The sequence below is a fragment of the Ischnura elegans genome, chromosome 1, assembly GCF_921293095.1.
Source record: "Ischnura elegans chromosome 1, ioIscEleg1.1, whole genome shotgun sequence".
Lineage (NCBI taxonomy): Eukaryota > Metazoa > Arthropoda > Insecta > Odonata > Coenagrionidae > Ischnura > Ischnura elegans.
Genome location: NC_060246.1, coordinates 138,928,813 through 138,948,622, shown reverse-complemented (window position 1 = coordinate 138,948,622; position 19,810 = coordinate 138,928,813). Strand labels below are relative to the sequence as shown.

Here is a 19,810-nt window from a genome sequence, read left to right as displayed (position 1 = left end):
TCTATATTGGATTAGCCTTTTTTTCGGGACCTAAAATTTGCTTCATGAAAACGAGAACTTCGTAATAAGGTTGTTCGTATTAACGAGAGTCTACTGTATATGCTTTGTGTTTTCTCTACTACTGTTGATTTGTGCTTCGACCAGGGGCCGTATTCTGTAACTCCAAACCGATCGGTGCGGCACCGATTCGTCGGGTACGACGTCACACCGACTCCCGGCAAGAAGTGGTACGATTCTGTACGAACCCGATCGGTGCGGCACCGACGTGAGGACGGGAGATCATCGGTAGCCGTACCGACAGCAAAAAGGTGTCAGTACGGCCACCGACTGGTGGGTTTCATGAACTCCCCGGTGCGCATTGTACGTTTTATTTTGTTTTGACCTCATCACCGAGTAAATATGAGTTTTGCCGCAATGCTATCACTTTATCTCACTCTGATTTGGGAACTATTATTTCACTCAATCATCATTTGGCGTGTCTCTTGGCATAGAAATAAGATCTTTTTATTTAAGTATCAAGTTTGCCACTACGGTATCAGTTTCTTTCATTTGTAACAGGCAACTATATTTCATTTTATCATCAGCCATTGATTCCCTTGACGATAAAAGAAGATATTTGTTAATAAGTATGAGGTTTGCCGCAATATTATAATTTTCTCTCACTTGGAATGCACAACTTAAACATATGTATTTCACCCAATCACAATTTCTTTACTTCCTCGTCATTACACTTCTTTTAATTACACTCAGCTCCATATTTTTATAACAATTTCCTAACTTGTTCCTCTAATATGACATTTACATTTGCTTTTGAATCCTACGTTCACATTCCATGGTATGTTATTGTCGTCTGCTACAGTGCCAATGGCATAACCTTCCGTTGATAACATTAAGACGGAACTTACTTAATGACAACTATATTACCAAATCATGAATAAATAGCAATATACGGAACCAATATTTAAAAGAAACTACGATCTCAAGGATAGTTTCAATAATTCATTCCAGCAACAACAATCTCCATCTCATACAAACTATATTGTGATGTTGTAATATTGTTTCCTTCGATTCTGTAGGTACAGCATTACTACCACACATTATATAAGCATTGTTAACAACTTATTCAATATAGATTATCTTAATCTAGCAATAAGTCGTAATTTCCGTAAATAAAAAGATTGAGAATGACGACAACAAACTGCCGATGAGTCTTCACTTATTTTTACCCTTCTTTCATTGGTGGAGACACGTTAGATGACTTCTAACTTCGGATATATTCGAATTTTCCCTGTTTGGGAAGGAGGGTGAACCGTACCGACTGGTTTGATACCGACGACCATACTGAATCGCTGAATTTGCCGTCGTCGGTATGGAAACCATCGTCGGTACGGAATGATGTGCTGTCGGTGGACTGGGAAGGGAAACCGACCGGTGCGGTACCGACGAAATACAGAATACGGCCCCAGAAAATCTATGGTCGTATTACAAATCCTGTTGAATCTGGAACCATACTCAAAACCTATTATCCTATATGTCTCACTTTGACTTATAAATCAGCTTAATCCTTCAAGTGTGGAGTTTCTTTCTATGTATCCACAAAAATAATTCAAAAAGATTTCAGGAAATTAGTTTAGAATGGGCTCTCAGGCTTCTATTTGGGTCAGATGCTCTATCTTCTTCTCAGCCAACATTACAAGGAAAGTGTTTTCTATTGTTGTCTTGGCTGTTAATTAGTGTTTCAAATACATTGCCTAAGAGAAGTTAATAGTTTTTTTTGTGATATTTGTGTTCAAAAATTTCATGGTATTTTTAGTGGATTTTCAAAGCAGTTGTTTTCTGTTGCCATATTTTACTTAGTGTGCTGTATGTTACAGGATCCAAATTGACTACACCCTCCTCTCAGAGAATTTGAAAGATTTGGATGAGCCAGAAGATGTCAAGAAGCATGGAGATCGTCTGGCGAGACAGATAAATGAATTGCAGGAGACTATAAAGAAAATACAGGCACCAAACATGAGAGTGAGTCCTCAAATCTTTATTGTACTTCACTTGCCAATGTTTCATGTAGTTCCTTGAAAGAAATCTGTTTGCCCTTATTTTTTTAAGAATGCACTCACTCAACAAATTTTAATGCAAATTAATAGACACATAACTTTTAAGAAATGATAAGGCCTTGAATTTGTAATGATTTTTTTGTGCATTCTTATTTCAAACAGGCAATGCAAAAGCTGGATCTTGCCCGAGAAAAGCTTCAAGAAACAAATGAAGAGTTTGATAATGCTAGACGAAGAACCAAACGGGCTAAGCAAGCATTTGAAAGGGTGAAGAAAGAGCGCCATGATCGCTTTATGAAATGCTTTGAACATGTTGCAAATGAAATAGATGGTATTTACAAGGTAAGGAGCAGCTTATGTTTTTTTTTATATTTTTTGTTTTACATAACTAATATATGTTTGTACAAACACATCATGCATATAACTGGTTTACTGCATGTATTTTGTTGCCAATGAAAATTAGCTTTTAGTGTAAGAAATCTTAGAAAAATTTTACGTTAAAGTCATTTAGCATTCTAAATGACGTATATTTTTGCCATTAAAAATTTCCAAACATGGTTAGAAGATTCAAGATAATCGATTTCCATGCATGATGGGAATGGTTGTAAATAAAATATATATCTTGTGATCTGAACCCCTCATTGCGAGCCAGGGCTCAAACCCGAACTTATATTAGTGGGATCTTCCCCTTGGTGTCAAGGATTAATGATTAAACAATGCAAGCTTCATTTTTAAAAGGAAAAGGCTCTCCTACCTTTTGATATCTTTGGCCTTGACTGGGATGGGAGTAGCAAAGGTGGCAGTGCTCCTGCCCTGGCTGGTGGACAATGTTGGGTGTATGAGCGGAAGACACCTGGTTAGCTCTTGCTTATATTTTAGTAGATTTATACACTAAAACCCTAGGGGTTTTTCAGTTTTGCAAATAAGCCCGTACCGAACAGCTTAAGAGAGTGCCCAACGGAGATGAGTTTTGACTCATTATGGTTTTTCTATTTAACTCTGCCATCCAGAAGCATAGCATTGTCTTAATACAGACTAAGCAAGAGGCTAAAACCTCTTGAGGACCGTTTGTATATGCCATTTTAGTTCCGTACTCCCCTCTGTGTGTCTTAAACCAACTACCTCCAGCTATCCATTCCAATGCCAAGCCAGTCCACTTGCAGTCGCCCTGCATAGTGAACTCAAAACTCCTGTTTTTGCGATCACTACACATATGAGTGGTATCACGCCATGAGTTAAGGATAGGCAATACCTCTAACTCAGTACTTCATTCTAAAATAAATCTTCAAGCATATACTTATAGTAAAATAGCAGTCTGTAGAATTTGAAATTTACATTTTTTTTATGTATTAACGGAAACATATCATTAGTACATTAGTTTTTACTTAATTACCTGGGCAAAAAAAATTTGTCAGATTGCCTTGCTTGTATTTACTGTATATATTGTTTGTGCATATCATTTGAATGATATTTATCTGAAAGTCATGGCGATAGTAAGCAAGTAATATAGTAAGGCTGTAATTGTTGGCAATATTATAGTGGAAGAACATTATTGAGGGCTGTGGTAAACTAGGCTACTCACTGTTTTCTTAAGTTCCTCAAAACTATGTTGCAATTCCCTTTATTTAATAGTCTTTGGCAAAAAACCAGTCTGCACAAGCATTCCTTGGCCCAGAGAATCCAGAGGAACCTTACTTGGATGGAATCAATTATAACTGTGTGGCACCTGGAAAGCGCTTTCAGCCGATGTCTAATCTCTCAGGAGGAGAAAAGACTGTAGCAGCCCTGGCATTACTGTTTGCTATCCACAGGTAAGCTATCATTTTGTCTCTAACTATTGAAATTTAATACTTTACTGTAAGTTGCTAATCTGTGCAAATTATCATTTCATTCATGTATAACATTCTGACCGTGGTTTTGCTTAGTTGGTGTACAACTCAGAAATGTGAATTTTTTATCATCGACTTTCAAGTTCATGTAAACTGTGGAAAGTATCTCTTTATTTCTGATATGTTTTCCATTTATAATTAACAATAAAAATGATTCAGCATATTGGTTGATGTGCTCGCATTCGAGTGGCAGACATTGCCCACACTCAAGCTATAAGTTACAGTGTGGATATCCTTAAATGATAGCTCGGGAGACCACCTTTATAACTGATTCTGTTTATGAGTATGTTTATGGAATTCAGCTATTGGTGTCTGCCAAATGATTTGTTGTCTTACCATTTTTTATGAATACAGTAGAACCTCGGTTATACGACCCTCAGTTATGCGATGACCTCACTTATACGCCGATTTTTTTTGGTCCGGTGAATAACCCCATATGAACCCATGTATTTCCAACCTCAGTTATGAAACATTTCACTTATACGACAAACTCGGTTACGAAACGTATTTTCCCAGTCCAATGAGATAAAATACCTCACTTATACGATTTTTCAGATAACTGCTCTACGAGAAGATTGCGGTACGCGCGCCGATTTTAGTCACAGGAGCAGGGGTAGTATGTGCTCATCACATAGATATGTCAATGAAGAATACTAAGTTTTAATAATGAGCGATGCTGTTTATTAGATATTAATTTTAACTGCAGTAGATGATCGTTAATTCGGAATATCTATCTCTAACGGAAGATTGTCTAGAATTTTCCAAGGTTATGTTTTCCGTCGCCCCAGCGAAATAACACCTAAATGAGCCGTTAAAAATCCTCCCGTACCAAAAATTTGGCTTCCAAGGTCATCCAAAAGAGATTATCGTATTTGCAGTATAGATGTAAGTCGATGGTGATTCAACACGATGGTAAAAACAGCATGCATGGTCTCATTCCGCGGGCTAATCCCGCATCCGCGGGACGAATTGAGCCGGGGGAAAGTTGCTTACGCGGCGCGCCGATCAAAATTGACCTAACTTGTATCTCAGTGGGTTTAAATCAAACAAAGTTGGACCTTGAGTAGCTTTTAGCTTGAGTCTGCCTGCTGGCAAGCGTTTATTTTTTAACTGAACGAGAGTTAGTACGAATGTCCTCTGAGAATAACTCGCGTCGTCAGTCGTAACGTAATCATTAAAGTCAAATTCAAAACGCGAAAGATAAGGCAGTTCCTTTCGACTCTGGAATGACTTATAACCATTATACCGAAGTACAAAAACAGTCTGGTGTTGTGATCAGATATGGGGAAGCAAAATATTACGTGAAGATGAGTCACACGGCTTGTGAGTCGAAGTTCCCGGCGCTGAATTCGCGTAAGAATGCCGACAGAGAAGCTATACCCGGTAGATTCAATCTACTATTGCTAAAATTTCACGGAAAAATTCTTTTTTAGTGCGTAAACATTTTTGAGAGGGGAGATTTTTTCGAGCTCTTAATATATTTTTGTTCAATCATCACTGACGGCAGTTGTGCGGTTATTTCAAATGCTCACTTAAAAAAAGTGATCTAAGCACCGGAAAAGTCTTACAATTAGTCACAGAATATCCCGGATACCAGTGGCACAACTAGGAATATGCTTTGGGGGTGATGGTAGTACCTGAGTACTCCCCTCCCCCCCGAGGCATCGGGGATTCCCGGAAAATTAAAAAAAAGAGCATGCCTGTAAATATGTTTTACATCATTTTGGCTCCTAAAATTTAACTTTGAGTAGATGCAGTTGTTGTTTATCAAAGCTAGACTTTTGTTTTAAAATTTTTTTTTTTCAATTCTCTGCGGCTTTGGAGGGGGATCTATCCCCTCATCAACCCACCATAATTACGCCACTGCCGGGTGCTCCATATTATCTATGGCATTGTATTTAGAGGGAAGAAACCGACAGCTGGGGTCATTTTCGACATGAGGTAAGGGAGGGAGTATAGAAACCCTGTGTTGGAATTAGCCAGGTTGTAACAATAGGCTTAACCAGGGCTTAATGTTCCATCTGCCGGACATGGTATTGCACTGGAAGTTCCGTCCACACTACTTTCAAGCAGGGATACAGCCATCTCTGAAAACTTTCTGCCTCGGCCATGACATGAACCCTGGTCCATAGGGTGGGAAGCCTTCGTGATACATTAGTGAAATTTTGCTCCCTAGTTATGGGGTTAATTTGGATGACTTTCCTTAGGTATTTCATTTCTTTAATCTACAATCATGGGTTTGCCTATAGGTGGTGAAATGAATTTCCTGAAACTGCTTTTAATGAGTCAACTTTTTTAAAAAATTGGCTTCTCTGTGAACATTTAGTGTCATCATTCCGAAATCTCTCCAGTATGATAGCCTTGCAGATCAGTACCAGAAATGCTAGATGTTCAACCGCGGATAATGTTGTTCAGGAATGTAGAATTATATTTCTCTTAAAGTAACACATCATCTGTGGTGTTGCTTGTGTGAAAATAAGATTATTAGGCTTCAATTTCTTGCCTCCAAATGAGTAATTGCATCCTGGAAACAAACCGGCCCCTATAGGAAAGGATTTCATGCTGAATACCGAAAAACCTCACATATGAAACTTGGTTTTCCGCTGAAAGTTTCATAAGTGAGGTTCTACTGTATGTGGTACTATTTTTGAGCAATGATACATCAGCTTCCTTTGTTCACATGGATTATGTTATCTGTTTCCAAGCATTGTGAGCTATTAACTGCCATTTTTGTATTCCAGCTACCAGCCTGCACCATTTTTTGTTCTGGATGAGATTGATGCAGCATTGGATAACACAAATATTGGTAAAGTTGCTCGTTATATAAGAGACAAAACAGCATCATTACAAACCATTGTGATATCACTGAAAGAAGAGTTCTACAGCCATGCAGATGCATTAATTGGGATATGTCCAGATGTAAGTCAATTGAAATCAATGATCATTGTTGCTGTAGGAGTATTCGAACTTTTTTTATTTTCAGGGAATGCCATGAAATCTGTTTATAGCAAGGGAGTGTACGTGTACAGGGTTCCCACTCAACTGTGAAAACCTTAAAACTATGAATAAGCCGTGTATTTCGTCTACCGTGAAAAAACCTGGAAATAGCCATTAATTTCGCCATGAAACCTTGGAAATCTCTCAACCTTGATTGTAGAACTATGATTGGCGGATTAAAAGAAAAATTTATCTTTCTATCATGTTTCAAAGCCGAGTCACGTGTAGATACTGTCCACGTATACTCGAAGCGCAATTATCTATTGGATTATATCTGCATTTGCAGAATAGGGTAGTTTCCTTCATCAAAGAAAACGATAGGCATTGATTGCGATTCGTTACCCACCATTAGTGTATTCATAATACACAAATTATTTGGTTTTTGAAATACCGGTTTAGACGAATGGCAAGGGTCAAATTTTATCCTCATTTGAAAAAGGCCAGATTGGCGCCCATGCGATTCCACTCCGCGTGACGTCACAGGGACCTAGTTTCTACACGAGAGGATAGGAGTTATACATCGTCTGAGGTTACCAATGCATGCATGAGGCACAGAGCTCAGGGAAACATGTCTTAATAATCACCTATTAAAACTGGCTAAGGTCTGAAAGTTTTCTTCGTTTGATAAGGTATTAATAAACCTTTTTTAAGCCAAGCGCTACCATTCAGCAAGGTACTCAGCTATCCGCTAGCATCCTGCGTCCTATCAGCGCTCAGAGTCTCGATCAAGGTCACTTCACAAGGAGAGAGGGGGAACCAGAAATGCATCGCACGGACTTTCCTACTTACGCGTCGCGTTTTTGCGCGCTTGAAATTTTTCACTTTTCATTTAATCGCGAAAAATAGATATCGTCATTTAAAAATCTAAAAGCGCGAAATACGTACTCCAGGAGTAATAATCTTTCGATTTAGGCAATAAAAAATAATAGGAAACCACCCTATTGTGTATGATTTGGCTAATGAAATATCTCAAAACAATTAATGGTGCCCCACATATCCTAGGTTGTGTGTTGCATTATGTTTAGCTACATGGTCACGGTTCTGGTATCATCTGGGATTGGATTAATGATTCATCAAATTGCTGTGTGTTGGCAGAAACCTTTTCCAGACACATCGCTAAACAGTTGCATTGCACGAAGTTGCATAAGAGGCAGTCGTAGTGGGACATGGTTCCATGGGCATGTGGTGTAATTATTCCATCTATGACAATCGGAAAGAATTAAAATAAATTCTCATGAAGACTATTAATGCGTGATTGTGCCATCATGCATCATGTAGCCATAGATGCACTGATCTTGGACACAAGCAGTTATTGACGCAGGAGGCCTTAAGAAATATTTACATATACGAATACATACATTACTTCTTAGTGTTTTATTTTAATTTTGGTTTACTAGTCTGGAGACTAAAATTCCTGTATAGGATGCTACTTTCAATATTGGAATAAGATGAATTCCCACAGGAGAGTAACAGGCAGAAGGCAAAAAGAAAATGTGAATCAATGGCAGAGGTGTGTGGTGTGGGATAGGTGTGGTCTGGTGTCAACTAATTTGTAGTTGACTGAGAGTCCTGCTAGAAAACACTTCAGTTTTTTGTGGCCACACCTCTCCCTAGTTCTGGTGTGGCGTCAATAAGCCCGGTGCGGATGCAGTACCGAGCGATCTTGGTGAGCTCTCGACACTGCCCCTGATTGATGACTGGTAGCCTGGCTCGCAATCTGAGTCTGCCACCACATGGAGCTAAACTGGCTTTAATATTGTGGATCTTTCGCAATGATCCGTGATGACAACCAATGTAGTCATTCAGTTGAGTTGTCGTCAGTGATTCAGTCAGTTCTATTAGTGATGTTAGGAGGTTTAGTGGCTTGCAAAATAAACATTGTGCACATATTTTCAAAGTTACATTTCTACCATTACTGGTAAATGGGTGACCGCAGTTTACTTTTACTAGTTATGCTCCATACTGAAGTGTACTGTAGTTCTGAACCTTTTAATACATAGAGCATACAGTGGCAGGGACTGTTTGGCCTTGCTATTAGGTACCTTATTTTTTTACATGTGCCTTTCATCCTAATCATAGGCTTTTTGGTGGTACACTCCACTTCTCTCGTTATAACATTATTTTCGCTATACACCCATGTCTCGTATAGCGCAATTTCGATTAGCGCAATTTTGATATAGCGCAAATTCGTTCCTCAGGGAAACATTGCAACGCAGTGTAGCCTAATCAAAAATCTTAAACGCTCTCGTGATAAAACGTGAACTTGCGCTAAGTACACACGAAATTTCTATCAATTTACGCATATTAATATTATTTCTTGCCTCAAATCTTCTTTTTTGTTTATATATTAATCGAAATTCATTGCTGCGCAATTGCCAAGAGTATTATGTACTCGTCATTGGGTCTAGATAGCTTGCCTACCGAAGATTTATCTCGTCTCCTTAACAGAATGATAATAAATAATTTAGATCGTTAATTAAGCGTGGGGCTAGTGGAAAAGAGTTTTTTTTTCAGCAATACGGTTTGAGACGTATTTTTGCCGTCGTAGGTTACCGGGCGATTGCCTTCCAGGTAGAGAGTCTACGCTAAAGCCTTCAAGGTCATCGGTATTCACGGGGGAGAAATGGAGCGGTGACCGAGTTGCGCATGAATAGCATCAACACATAAAAGGGTCCGCTATAGAGTCTTAAACACAATGGCTTCGTTCCCTCCCCGCAGTCTTAGCCCTTCTGCGTCTCAGGAATACAGTTCAGCTGAAGAAGGTGATTTAGATAGAGCCATACAGGATAAAAACTAGTGTTGCCGCGAGACGAGACGAGACTTTCGCCAGTCTCGTCTCAGTCTCGTTTCCTGACCTCTGGTATCGTCTCAAGTCTCGTCTCGTGAACCCCAGTCTCGTCTCGGTCTCGAGTCTCGTACGAGACTCTCGTCTCGTCTCGTTTACCCCATAATAAATTTAGCGTCGTTTCCATTGCGTGCTTATTCGCTGAATCGAAGGTCTTAAAAATATGAGAGCCATTAATAAAAATTGCAAACACATATTTATCTGGACACCAATTGAATCAAACTGGTGCTAAAATCATTGATTTTATTGATAATCAATGAATAAAATAGTAACATAAAACTAAAAAATTCTAAAAATGAAATGTAGACATAATCGTAATCGATCACCGAAAAAAATTCAACAAATTATATTCTCTTAAACATTGTTTGAACTTGATTATTATTAATACGTACTTACCATTTTCAGCGCCGATTACTTTTGCCTGCTCCCTGTATGCCGTGATTAGTAGCTGAAAAGTCTGTGGGGTTACTCAAAACACAGGTTCCTGGGCAGTTTTACATCTGTATCTTGTCTCGTATCTCTTTATGTTTATCTCACTCACTACACTTTTTCTTCTTTCAACCCTATATGTTTCAATTTGTGGGTTTTTTGAACAAAATATGCCATCTGGTCGATCGAGCACATTCCGTATCGGTATCCGAGAGCCGTCCTTTGTGCTGTTCTAAATTCTGTCCCGCTATAATTTTGTTCACTAAGATTCAAATATTCAATAATGGGCGAAATGTTATAGTGGTAAGGACCTTTTTTACAACTTCCTTCCTCTTTCTAACTACAAAACAGAGAAAGTTGGTGAGCAATGAAAACCTTTCCTTTCCCATTACATTGAGAAAAATTGAGTCTCGAATACATGTTTTCCGATAAAATACATTCTAAGGTTGGTTTCTTATTTATTCTCATCAATATGAGCAACCCTAGAAATAATTTTATTTCCACCAGAGTTGTGGGAACCCACTTTTAAAAGCGCATTTTTTGCTTTGGAATTTTCTTTGTAAATTTTAAAGAAACTATGCCACGTAGCGGTTTGTCTCTGTAACTATAATTGTAATTATTTCATCTTCGAAAAATAACTCCAATTCCAAGGATCCTTTTTACACGAATAGGCGATATTTCTTTTCAACTAAATCACACGCAAAGGTTACAGGCGCGCCTTCACAGCCGATATCTTTCCAATTGTTTTCTTGAAAATTCACAGAAAAATGAGATGTTATAAATCTGCGAACCTGGAGTCAAGGGAGTATCCAATTGAAACTTACGAAGTCGTATCAGAACATTCTGCACTCTTTTGTTCCAGAAAGTCAAGCACACACTGATCGGACCACTCACGAGAGCTAGAAGGCATGCTCAACTAAGAAGGGGTTCATGTACGGAAGGGGCCCAAGGCCTAAAAAAATAAAACCACCAAAGCAAACGTAAGCGTGAAAAAAACTGCAACCCTCAGCTTCCAACGTAATAAATAAGATACCAGATGCTGGCAGGCCTTCGAGGCTCCAAGAACTATTGAGTGACAATGCCTGGACGGTCCAAGCCTTCACTATAATTGCCTCGATGAAAGAGAAAGGAAAAGATGAGACAGAAGATGAGATGATAATGAACCACAGAGTAAGGCATTCAGCGTCCCCACATGGAACACACAATCGCTAAGAAAGCACATAAATCGGAGCGTAAGTGGAAGACTATCTTCCATACGTGTCCACTAGACGCCGCTCCTAGATGAAGTATCCTGGCATCAGCTGGAAAAAATATTCTTAAAAAATTCGAGCACACAGAGGCAATTAATAGGCACAGAACGAAATCAGGCAGAAATGTCTCACATATATACTCACTGGAAGTACATACATGGAAGATTAAGAGATAGGAATACCTAATGAAACTTTCAAACTCATTCTGTGTGTCTTTCACGCTTGAGGCTTGGCATTCAGAAGACGCAGACGTTGGTTTTGCGCACGCTGAGTGAACAACCACGGGCATTTAAAGTCACGCTTGAGGGGTTAAATAACAATAATAGTACTCCCTCGTTTGCACCGGCGAAAAAATACCGGTATACTGGTACATTCGTAATTTATAAAATTTGTTAATAAGTTGAAAATAAACTTTCGTATTAATCTATTATAATTATCAGGTGTTTCCGAAAATTAGATTATTATACAGGAGGATTACACTGAAAAAGTCATTCATAGGCATTTATACGAAAATCCATCAGAAAACTTTATCGTAGGCTCGATAATCTAATTGTGGAACTGTGATAGCGATGTAGTTGTCAAAGGCAACGTTATACAAACGATTTCGGAGTACGCGTTTTAATTTTTGCTGTTTTCCTAGCGAATGATAAATTTGAAGTTCTCTCAGACAAGAGTCAGACACTGACAGCAGAACGTCTTCTTATTCAAACACCCGACGGTGGCAATACGACACAAACTTTGGCTACTTATACAACAACCACTCACTTGGTGCCCGAGAAAGCTTTTGTCATTTTAATTTCTGCTGTATTTATGTGTGTAAAAATATTTTTACACTTGTCTCATGTAAAGGTATAGTAGTTTTTACATCTCTAGAATAGGAATAAGTTATGCCTAAAATACTGCGATCGAATAAAATTAGATGTGTAGGTCACATTTCTGTTCAGTTTAGAAAAATATATACATTGTACGATTCAATAACATTGATTCTCTTGCCTTCTGTGGCTAAAAAATCTTTTATGGCCATAGTGATAAACAGTCAAAGCAGTGAAGCATGTAGCCATGGTCAAAACACGTAATAATTTTGAACTGGATATTTGGCTGAAATTCTCGTAAAATTACTTTGCAAGTCATATTTAATTCGAATATTTTCATTTATAATTGATACTTTAAGGTCATTTAACATACATGCAGAAAAAATCTAAATCATATAATCAAATCGTCATGAATAGGTACTGTAAATTATGCCGTCATTGTTAATAGCTATGTCCTTCAAGATTATTTTCGCTTGTAATATTATCAACGCTCAATTACTTTAGTAGTTAGCTGATTGATAAAACATAAAATGACAAATCTGTCGAAGTACCTCTATACAAGTACCGGTATTTCTAGTATCGATAAGGTATTACCGCATTTAAATACTGCCAAGTACTACCGGACTCTCGGTACTACCTATGGGTATTTTTTCCTCAACCTCTAAGAGAGGCCCTTTTGTTTTTCCACCTTGATGTCGAATGTGATTTGATTCTGGGAAAGTAGAAAATGGAACAACCGACTATTTACGTGAAGTGGAGATATCGGAGAGTAACCGGCTAAAGAAAAGGAAATATAACCCTCGAAAACCATGGTAAATGTGATATATATTATTGCAAAGGGCCCAAAGAAGGAGAGGAAAACTTGATCCCTCATTTCATCAGTTTTTATGGGAGGATATCGTTTATGCTAACAGTCTCTTATCTAGTCAGTCCCCTATTTTTTTATTATATATAATGTCAATAACAATCTTGCGGAGTTCTACAACTCTTACGTGGCAAAGTACATAAGAGGGAAGAGAGTAAATTTATGTCTAAGGGGTCCTACGAAACTAGGTGCCCCATTGCATCAGTAACTTCCAATGTGAAAGACAATGTGCATTTTTCACAAAGAACTAATGGACAAGAGCCGAGGAGAATTTACAAAAAAATTTGTTTTCTCAGAAAGGGATAAGGAATATATGAGGAAACGTGTATGGAGTTATCTGCAACATCCAAAAATAAACGTCATCGAATAGAGGGATCAGACAATCATTATAGACTCATTCGTGATTTCGTGATGCTCAAAGTGACGTAAAATTGTCCAACCACGATTCAATGAGTGATTTCCTTTCATTAGTAAAAATGAAACAAAGGTGGCGTGAAAATTAAGTGAAGGAAACTAGAGATCAAATGCTCAATGGGACGTGGCAGTCAGAAAAGTGGAATAGGTTCAAGCCTCTTCCTTTGGTCGTATGTGTAATCTTAGGAAATCAAACATCAAAATTGGCTGACGATGTTTTGCTTCCTTCCTTTAGAGGAATCTAGGCAACCGATTGGGGGAATGCCAATGAAAAATCTGCCATCAGGGAATATGAAAGATCAAGCAAAAATAGAGGTTTGCCCGGAGGTGTCTTTGTTGATTAAAATGCACTTTTTTGGCTGCTAGTCCTGATGGGATAATATTTGATGGCGAGGTCTTGGTCGTACAAATATTACTCCTGAGGAAGAAGTTGAAAATAAAAGTTACCTTTATGGAAATAAAAGAGGGAAATTATAAGCTACGCAGAAGAAGAAGATATTTCTACCAAGTGCAGACAGCTAGAAATATCTAATAAAAATATTTTGATTTTATTTGGTGGTATCCTCATGGTATTTTAATTGAATACCGAGGGAAAATCATTTTTGGGCCAAAGAAATGATGGTAAAATTAAAGGAGTTTTACGTGAGCTCCATGATGCGCAAACTATTCCAGAAGGCATCAGGTTATAGTAAATAATTGTACTGAGTTGATGTTTTTTCATTTGAACCAACAATTTCCTCTCAGATATTTATCCTTGCCTACACGCCTTCCGGAGACAAAATATGGTGACATATATATCCCTGTATATCGCGGTGCGGCCAACAGCAGCCTCCTGCCCTCGCCACAGGCTTTTTCCGGATTATCTCAAGTGTGGAATAACTGTGTAGGACACATTTTTTCACCATAAATTTTAAAAATTAATTGCAATTGTAACATATTTAAGTACGACTTTCTCTCCATAAGTTCTTACAATATGCAATACATTGAAATAATTATTAGCTAACATCCACGCGAGCCACATTGTTTTGCAATAACATGCGGGTGAAATGTTTCCGGACATAGCCTTAGAGATGGAACTCCAATAGGGTAATGAGATCGCAATACACGAAGGTACTAATACCACCTCGAAATACCCTCTACCGATTATGAACCGATTCGAAGTTTTTCTTTCAGAAAAGTTAAAATGCTGACGCACGACTTTCATTTTCTCCGAGTATCTTCAAATGAGTGAGATAAAAATTGAGGATACTATGACTCTTCAGCCTACTGAGATTTTAGTGCCGATGACAGCACCACAGACTTCCTAGTTAAGAAAAAAATGAAGTTGGCAGGATCCCAGGGGAGTTCAGCTTGAATAACTATATAAGAATTTTAATGAATATAATTATAAACACGTTTATGTCTCTTATGAAATTGAGGTAATTTAGGATTCCTCTCAGCTGTAATAAAAATTATACTGTCGTTGCAATCTTAGGAAAAATTTAGATATGAAGGGCGCAGTAATATTTATTACTGAAGTAATATAAACGTGAATTTTGTGATGGATTGCTACAAAAAAAAATGGTAGAAAGAAAAAGGAAACTGCAATTTACGAAAGCCATACACGATTTCTGGCGTTCTCGTTACGATCTATTATACTGTGCAGTATCGCTTACCGACGCGGAATAAGTCTCGTCATGCGTCCTAATTTTATATTTGTATAATGCAGTCTTTTGTTTACGATACACACTTTCACAAATGCAGAATGAGGAAAGACCTTTGAACCCTGAAGAAATCAAGAGGAAATAATTACAGGAATTACCCAAAGCAAAAGATACCGTCGAGGGGCTCACCACCCAACGTAACACATTTTTGCAACACAAGGCTGTGGCTCTCGAAAGTTTAGCCAGAACTTTTTTACATTAAAATAAGGCTCCAATTTTCCAAGTTAATTATCCCGGGAAACAAGGAAAAGTAGTCAGCCATTAACACTCCCTTACTTGGCTCCATAAGTGTCGCTCATGCATTTAGAAATCGGTTTTTCAGCAAATATTCTAGTTTATAGTTTGATCATCTATCGAAAAGTTATTATTCAGCTGTATTTAAAATACAATGCTTACGAAAAACGTAAAATGTATTTCGTCCTAACTGAAGGATATAGTTTTAGGCATAAACCTATAAACCTCTAGGCATAAAACTATACCAAATATTAATTAAGGACGTGTATCTAAATTTCGAGACTTTCGAGAGTCTCGTGGAAGTGGTATCGTCTCGTCTCGTCAAAAGGTGGTCTCGTCTCGAGTCTCGTCTCGAATTCTACCCTACGGTCTCGTCTCGAGTCTCGTCTCGAAAACGAGACGAGACTCGAGACGAGACGAGAAAGTCTCGAGTCTCGCGGCAACACTAATAAAAACCAAGAGAATATGGCAAAAAATAGGAATGCGTGTAGAAAAATCAAGAATTTATCAAGAAAAACCATTAACCTAGAAGAGGACTTGAGAGAGGTCAATTGCTTTGAAAATGGAGAGCGTCAAAGCGATATTGCGCGGAAGTTTAAACTTACGATGCCTTATTCTGAATAAAGACGAAGCTAAAATATCAGTGACCTCAGCCACACCAACTTCAACCAAGCGTTCTACACATACGGAAAGTTCATGGTGAATCAGTACAAAAAGACGAGAGTGGTAATCGCTCCGAGACATTAAGTGAAAGCTCCGGTTGGTTCCAGAATTTAAACGGCAAGCAGGTATTTTCAGTGCGGCGATATCAGGTGAATCTGCAAGTGTTGATAGCGCAGCCACCACAACATTTTCTGATGAACTCCAAGCTGTTATTGAAAGTGGCTCCTTTCCCCCTCAACTAGTTTTTAGTGTTGACGAGACGATATTCTTTTGGAAAAGAATGCATTCTCGTTCATTCATTTTCAGGGAAGGAAAACCTGGGTCAGGTTTCAAGGCATTTAAAGACTGTTTCACGTAGCTGCTAATGACTCGGAGGACTTCAAATTAAAATGATTTATCATTCATAAACTCCGCTAGCTATGAAATGGCATTTAAAGTAGCATTTTCCTGTCATTTCGATGAGCGACAAAAGGGCCTGGGGGACACAATAGTTGTTTTTAGACTAGTTTGAAAAATCATCAACTGCCGGCAACGCATTACGATCCCCTGAGATAGCAGATGTTAGCCCACCCGCACGGCACGACAGGACGGAATTTCGAAAGCACGTAAGAATTTTTTTTAACGTGAATAAAAGTCTTTGAATGCGTGAATACTATCTTTAAAGATGTTTTAAACTATAAATATTTATAGAAATAATGTTTTAGAGGAAATTCAATACCCAAGACCTATGCTACCAGGAACGCATCCCTATCTTCCCTATGTTAAAACGCTCTCGTATAACGCAAATTCGTATAGCGCAAAGACCCCAAGGAACGCATCCCTTGCGCTATACGAGACATGGGTGTATGCTGTACCCTCTAAAATGAGATTCTACTGTATAGTTCTTTGTTGCCATAAACAATATTTGACCACAGAATTTACCTCTCATAGTACTGAATGGCCTCAGGTAAGAGAGATCGTTGTAATGATTGGTACCGATTTATTTTTCTAGTAAATCATTGGTTTTTAATGGTTCCTTGGCCATTCCTAACAAATTTGAAATCTAGTTATATATGTAGTCCTCATCGTACTGGGCTTCCGTAGTTAATAAGGCTAAATTTTTTTATTAATTCCAAGGTCATCTTTTCAAACAGTATGTATTCTTGTAAGTTTTTGTTTGTTACTGGTGTCTGTGTTCCTTTTGTATTTTCTTCCTTGTACTGTTGCTAAGGTATTATGTAGGTAGAGTGAAAATGGTCTTTTAATATTCTGAAAGGTAGAAGGAAGTATGTAGGGTTAATTGTGGGGGTTTAATTTAAGGGCAATCATAATTAACCTATTGTAAACCCAGGAAATACTGCTGAATTCTCCATTTTGCCTTGTGTGATTTATCTTTTTAGAATACCAATTACTTTAACAGAAAAAAATGTTATAGTTGAGCACCCAGAATGCATAAAAGTCGATACTTGTGCGGTGCCTGATTTTCGGTACTGTGGCAGGAACCAGTGTCATTAAGGGCTCTGGTTGTTTATGAGGGACTTTGATAAAATACAACAAGATGAAATGAAATTTAAATACTATATTATTTTTTAATCTTCATTTCCCCAAAATCAGCTTGACAAAAGGAGATTTTTAACTTTCAATAACAATGGACTATCACAAATACCCATACCCATTTTGGTTCGGTTTGGAAATCTACATTTTGTTATGCAATAGAAATCGAAGAACTTCTGGCAAAATTTAGAACATTAATTAATGCTGTAAAATTAAGCAAATAAGTTGTTTCGAAAGTTTAAGATAGGAGTGGTTTATCCATCACATGCCATCCATAACATCTACTTCATCTTGATAATGTTGCAAAAGAGGATGGTGACTTTTTCTTTAACTGTCAGATGTTATACGTGACGTATTATAACCTAAAATTAAAAGTTTCTCTGCTATGCATATAGTGTTTAGGAATTAACTGGTTAATATGTAATCCTATTTCAGTTCTTGCATCCAACTGAATGATTCCTGTCTTCCATTTACTCATTCAAGATTTGGCATTCGCTGCTAGCTACTTCAAGCTTTATTTACATTCTTTTTGGGTTAACTATGGACATTAGAGCCATGGTAAACATTAGTTTTGTAAAAGTTTTATGAATTCAACTGCAAACGATGCAGTATGAAGATGTATAAATGGGGCTTGATCGAAGTTTCATGTGAATGTATGAAACATTTAAGGATATTGCTGTCCTAGAAATACCTAGTTTGAGAAGGAAAAAGCCTTCGATTGATAAAAAAATTAGGGTAAGACATCTTGATCTAAATCATCAGAGTAAGAAATATAAAATCTAAGCAGGAAGTGAGCAAAGATTTTGTAACATTTATTCAACCTTGAGCTTCTGGAGTGGAGGGATCTTCTTGAATTCAAACTTTTTATCAATTTGTCATTTACATCATGATCAGATACCATCACCATCTTGTTGTTATCCATGAGCTGCCATTAATAGTGGACCATTAAATATTTTACAATCATTAAGTAGGGAATGACACTGTGGAGATAGAAAAATCATTGTCCCTTGAGGAAAAAGACGAATTGTGGTAAAAATAAATTATGGGTGTGTAAAAGTGAATATCTACTGTGTATGTGTTCATGGTATGCTATACTGTGCATGACATGCATATTACAAGTTATGTTGATGAAATATTACCCTTCGTTTTATGGAAATTATTTTGAAGTGGAGATTTATTTAAGATTCAAAGTAATTTTTTTCTGATTACCTTTGAGATGTCGCCAATAAAATGTTAATTCTATCAGTTTCTAAATACTGCAGTACTTTTCCTGTTTGTCCTTACAAATTAGATCTCAACTTTTTAAATTATGTATTACGATGAGACTGCTTTTATAACACAACAAAGGGGTTATTCCAAGGCTACATTCAATTTTTAATTGCAAGTGACATTTTAAATTTCTTCATTGTATGTATACATGTAGTTCTTAGTTATCAGTACATTTAATTTTGTTGAGCCTGTACTAAATCTGGAAATTTTCCTCTTCTAGGTGGGTGAATGCTTGATCAGCAAAGTCTTGACCTTAGACTTGACAGAATATCAAAAGAATTCCCATAATTAATTTTAATTTATAAAATGTTATTAGACTATTTCCATCGTTCTCAAGTTCTTATATATTTTCATACAATATATATTATGAATTTGGTTTTGAGGAAGTTGCCTGTCTCTTAATTGGCTAAGGAAGCAAAAACTTCTCTGGAAGCATTGTCTTTAGTAAATGTAAGTAATTTGGGACTTGACTTTATGGACTACAGATATTTCAGAGCTTATACTATCTAGGTACTTAAGTTATTCCCCTTTCGAATCTTCAGATGCGTCTACTGTAATGTGAACTTCTATATCTTATGTTTGTATCTATGAATTTGATTTAGGTTTACATAAATTTTCATATTTAAATATTGTCATCTTTTATTATACATATGATCCATCACCAAGTGATATATTACCAAGAAATCATCTCAGCGTCAATGTTGTAATTCTTAGTTTCCATGCAAAGCTTTCATAAAATTAGGAAACAAAACATTCCCGTGATGCATCTGTGCTTATTTGGGAATTTTGATTGAATTCAGTCGCTAATTCCCAAAACAAAGTTCTATTACCTTAATACGTTTTGATATTGAAG

At 37.4% G+C, this 19,810-nt stretch overlaps 1 protein-coding gene across 1 annotated transcript in view; it reads left to right on the top strand.

Annotated features, from left to right (window-relative positions):
• The window catches only part of LOC124170915 (structural maintenance of chromosomes protein 1A), a 65,656-nt gene extending 46,072 nt beyond the window's left edge, over positions 1 to 19,584 (top strand). Inside the window, exons 20-24 of the mRNA XM_046549971.1 lie at positions 1,875 to 2,019; positions 2,217 to 2,396; positions 3,687 to 3,865; positions 6,685 to 6,862; positions 19,178 to 19,584. Coding sequence (XP_046405927.1) covers positions 1,875 to 2,019; positions 2,217 to 2,396; positions 3,687 to 3,865; positions 6,685 to 6,862; positions 19,178 to 19,249 — 754 coding nt within the window. The 3' untranslated portion in view covers positions 19,250 to 19,584. The remainder of the gene's footprint in view (positions 1 to 1,874; positions 2,020 to 2,216; positions 2,397 to 3,686; positions 3,866 to 6,684; positions 6,863 to 19,177) is intronic.
• The last annotated feature ends 226 nt before the right edge of the window (positions 19,585 to 19,810 follow it).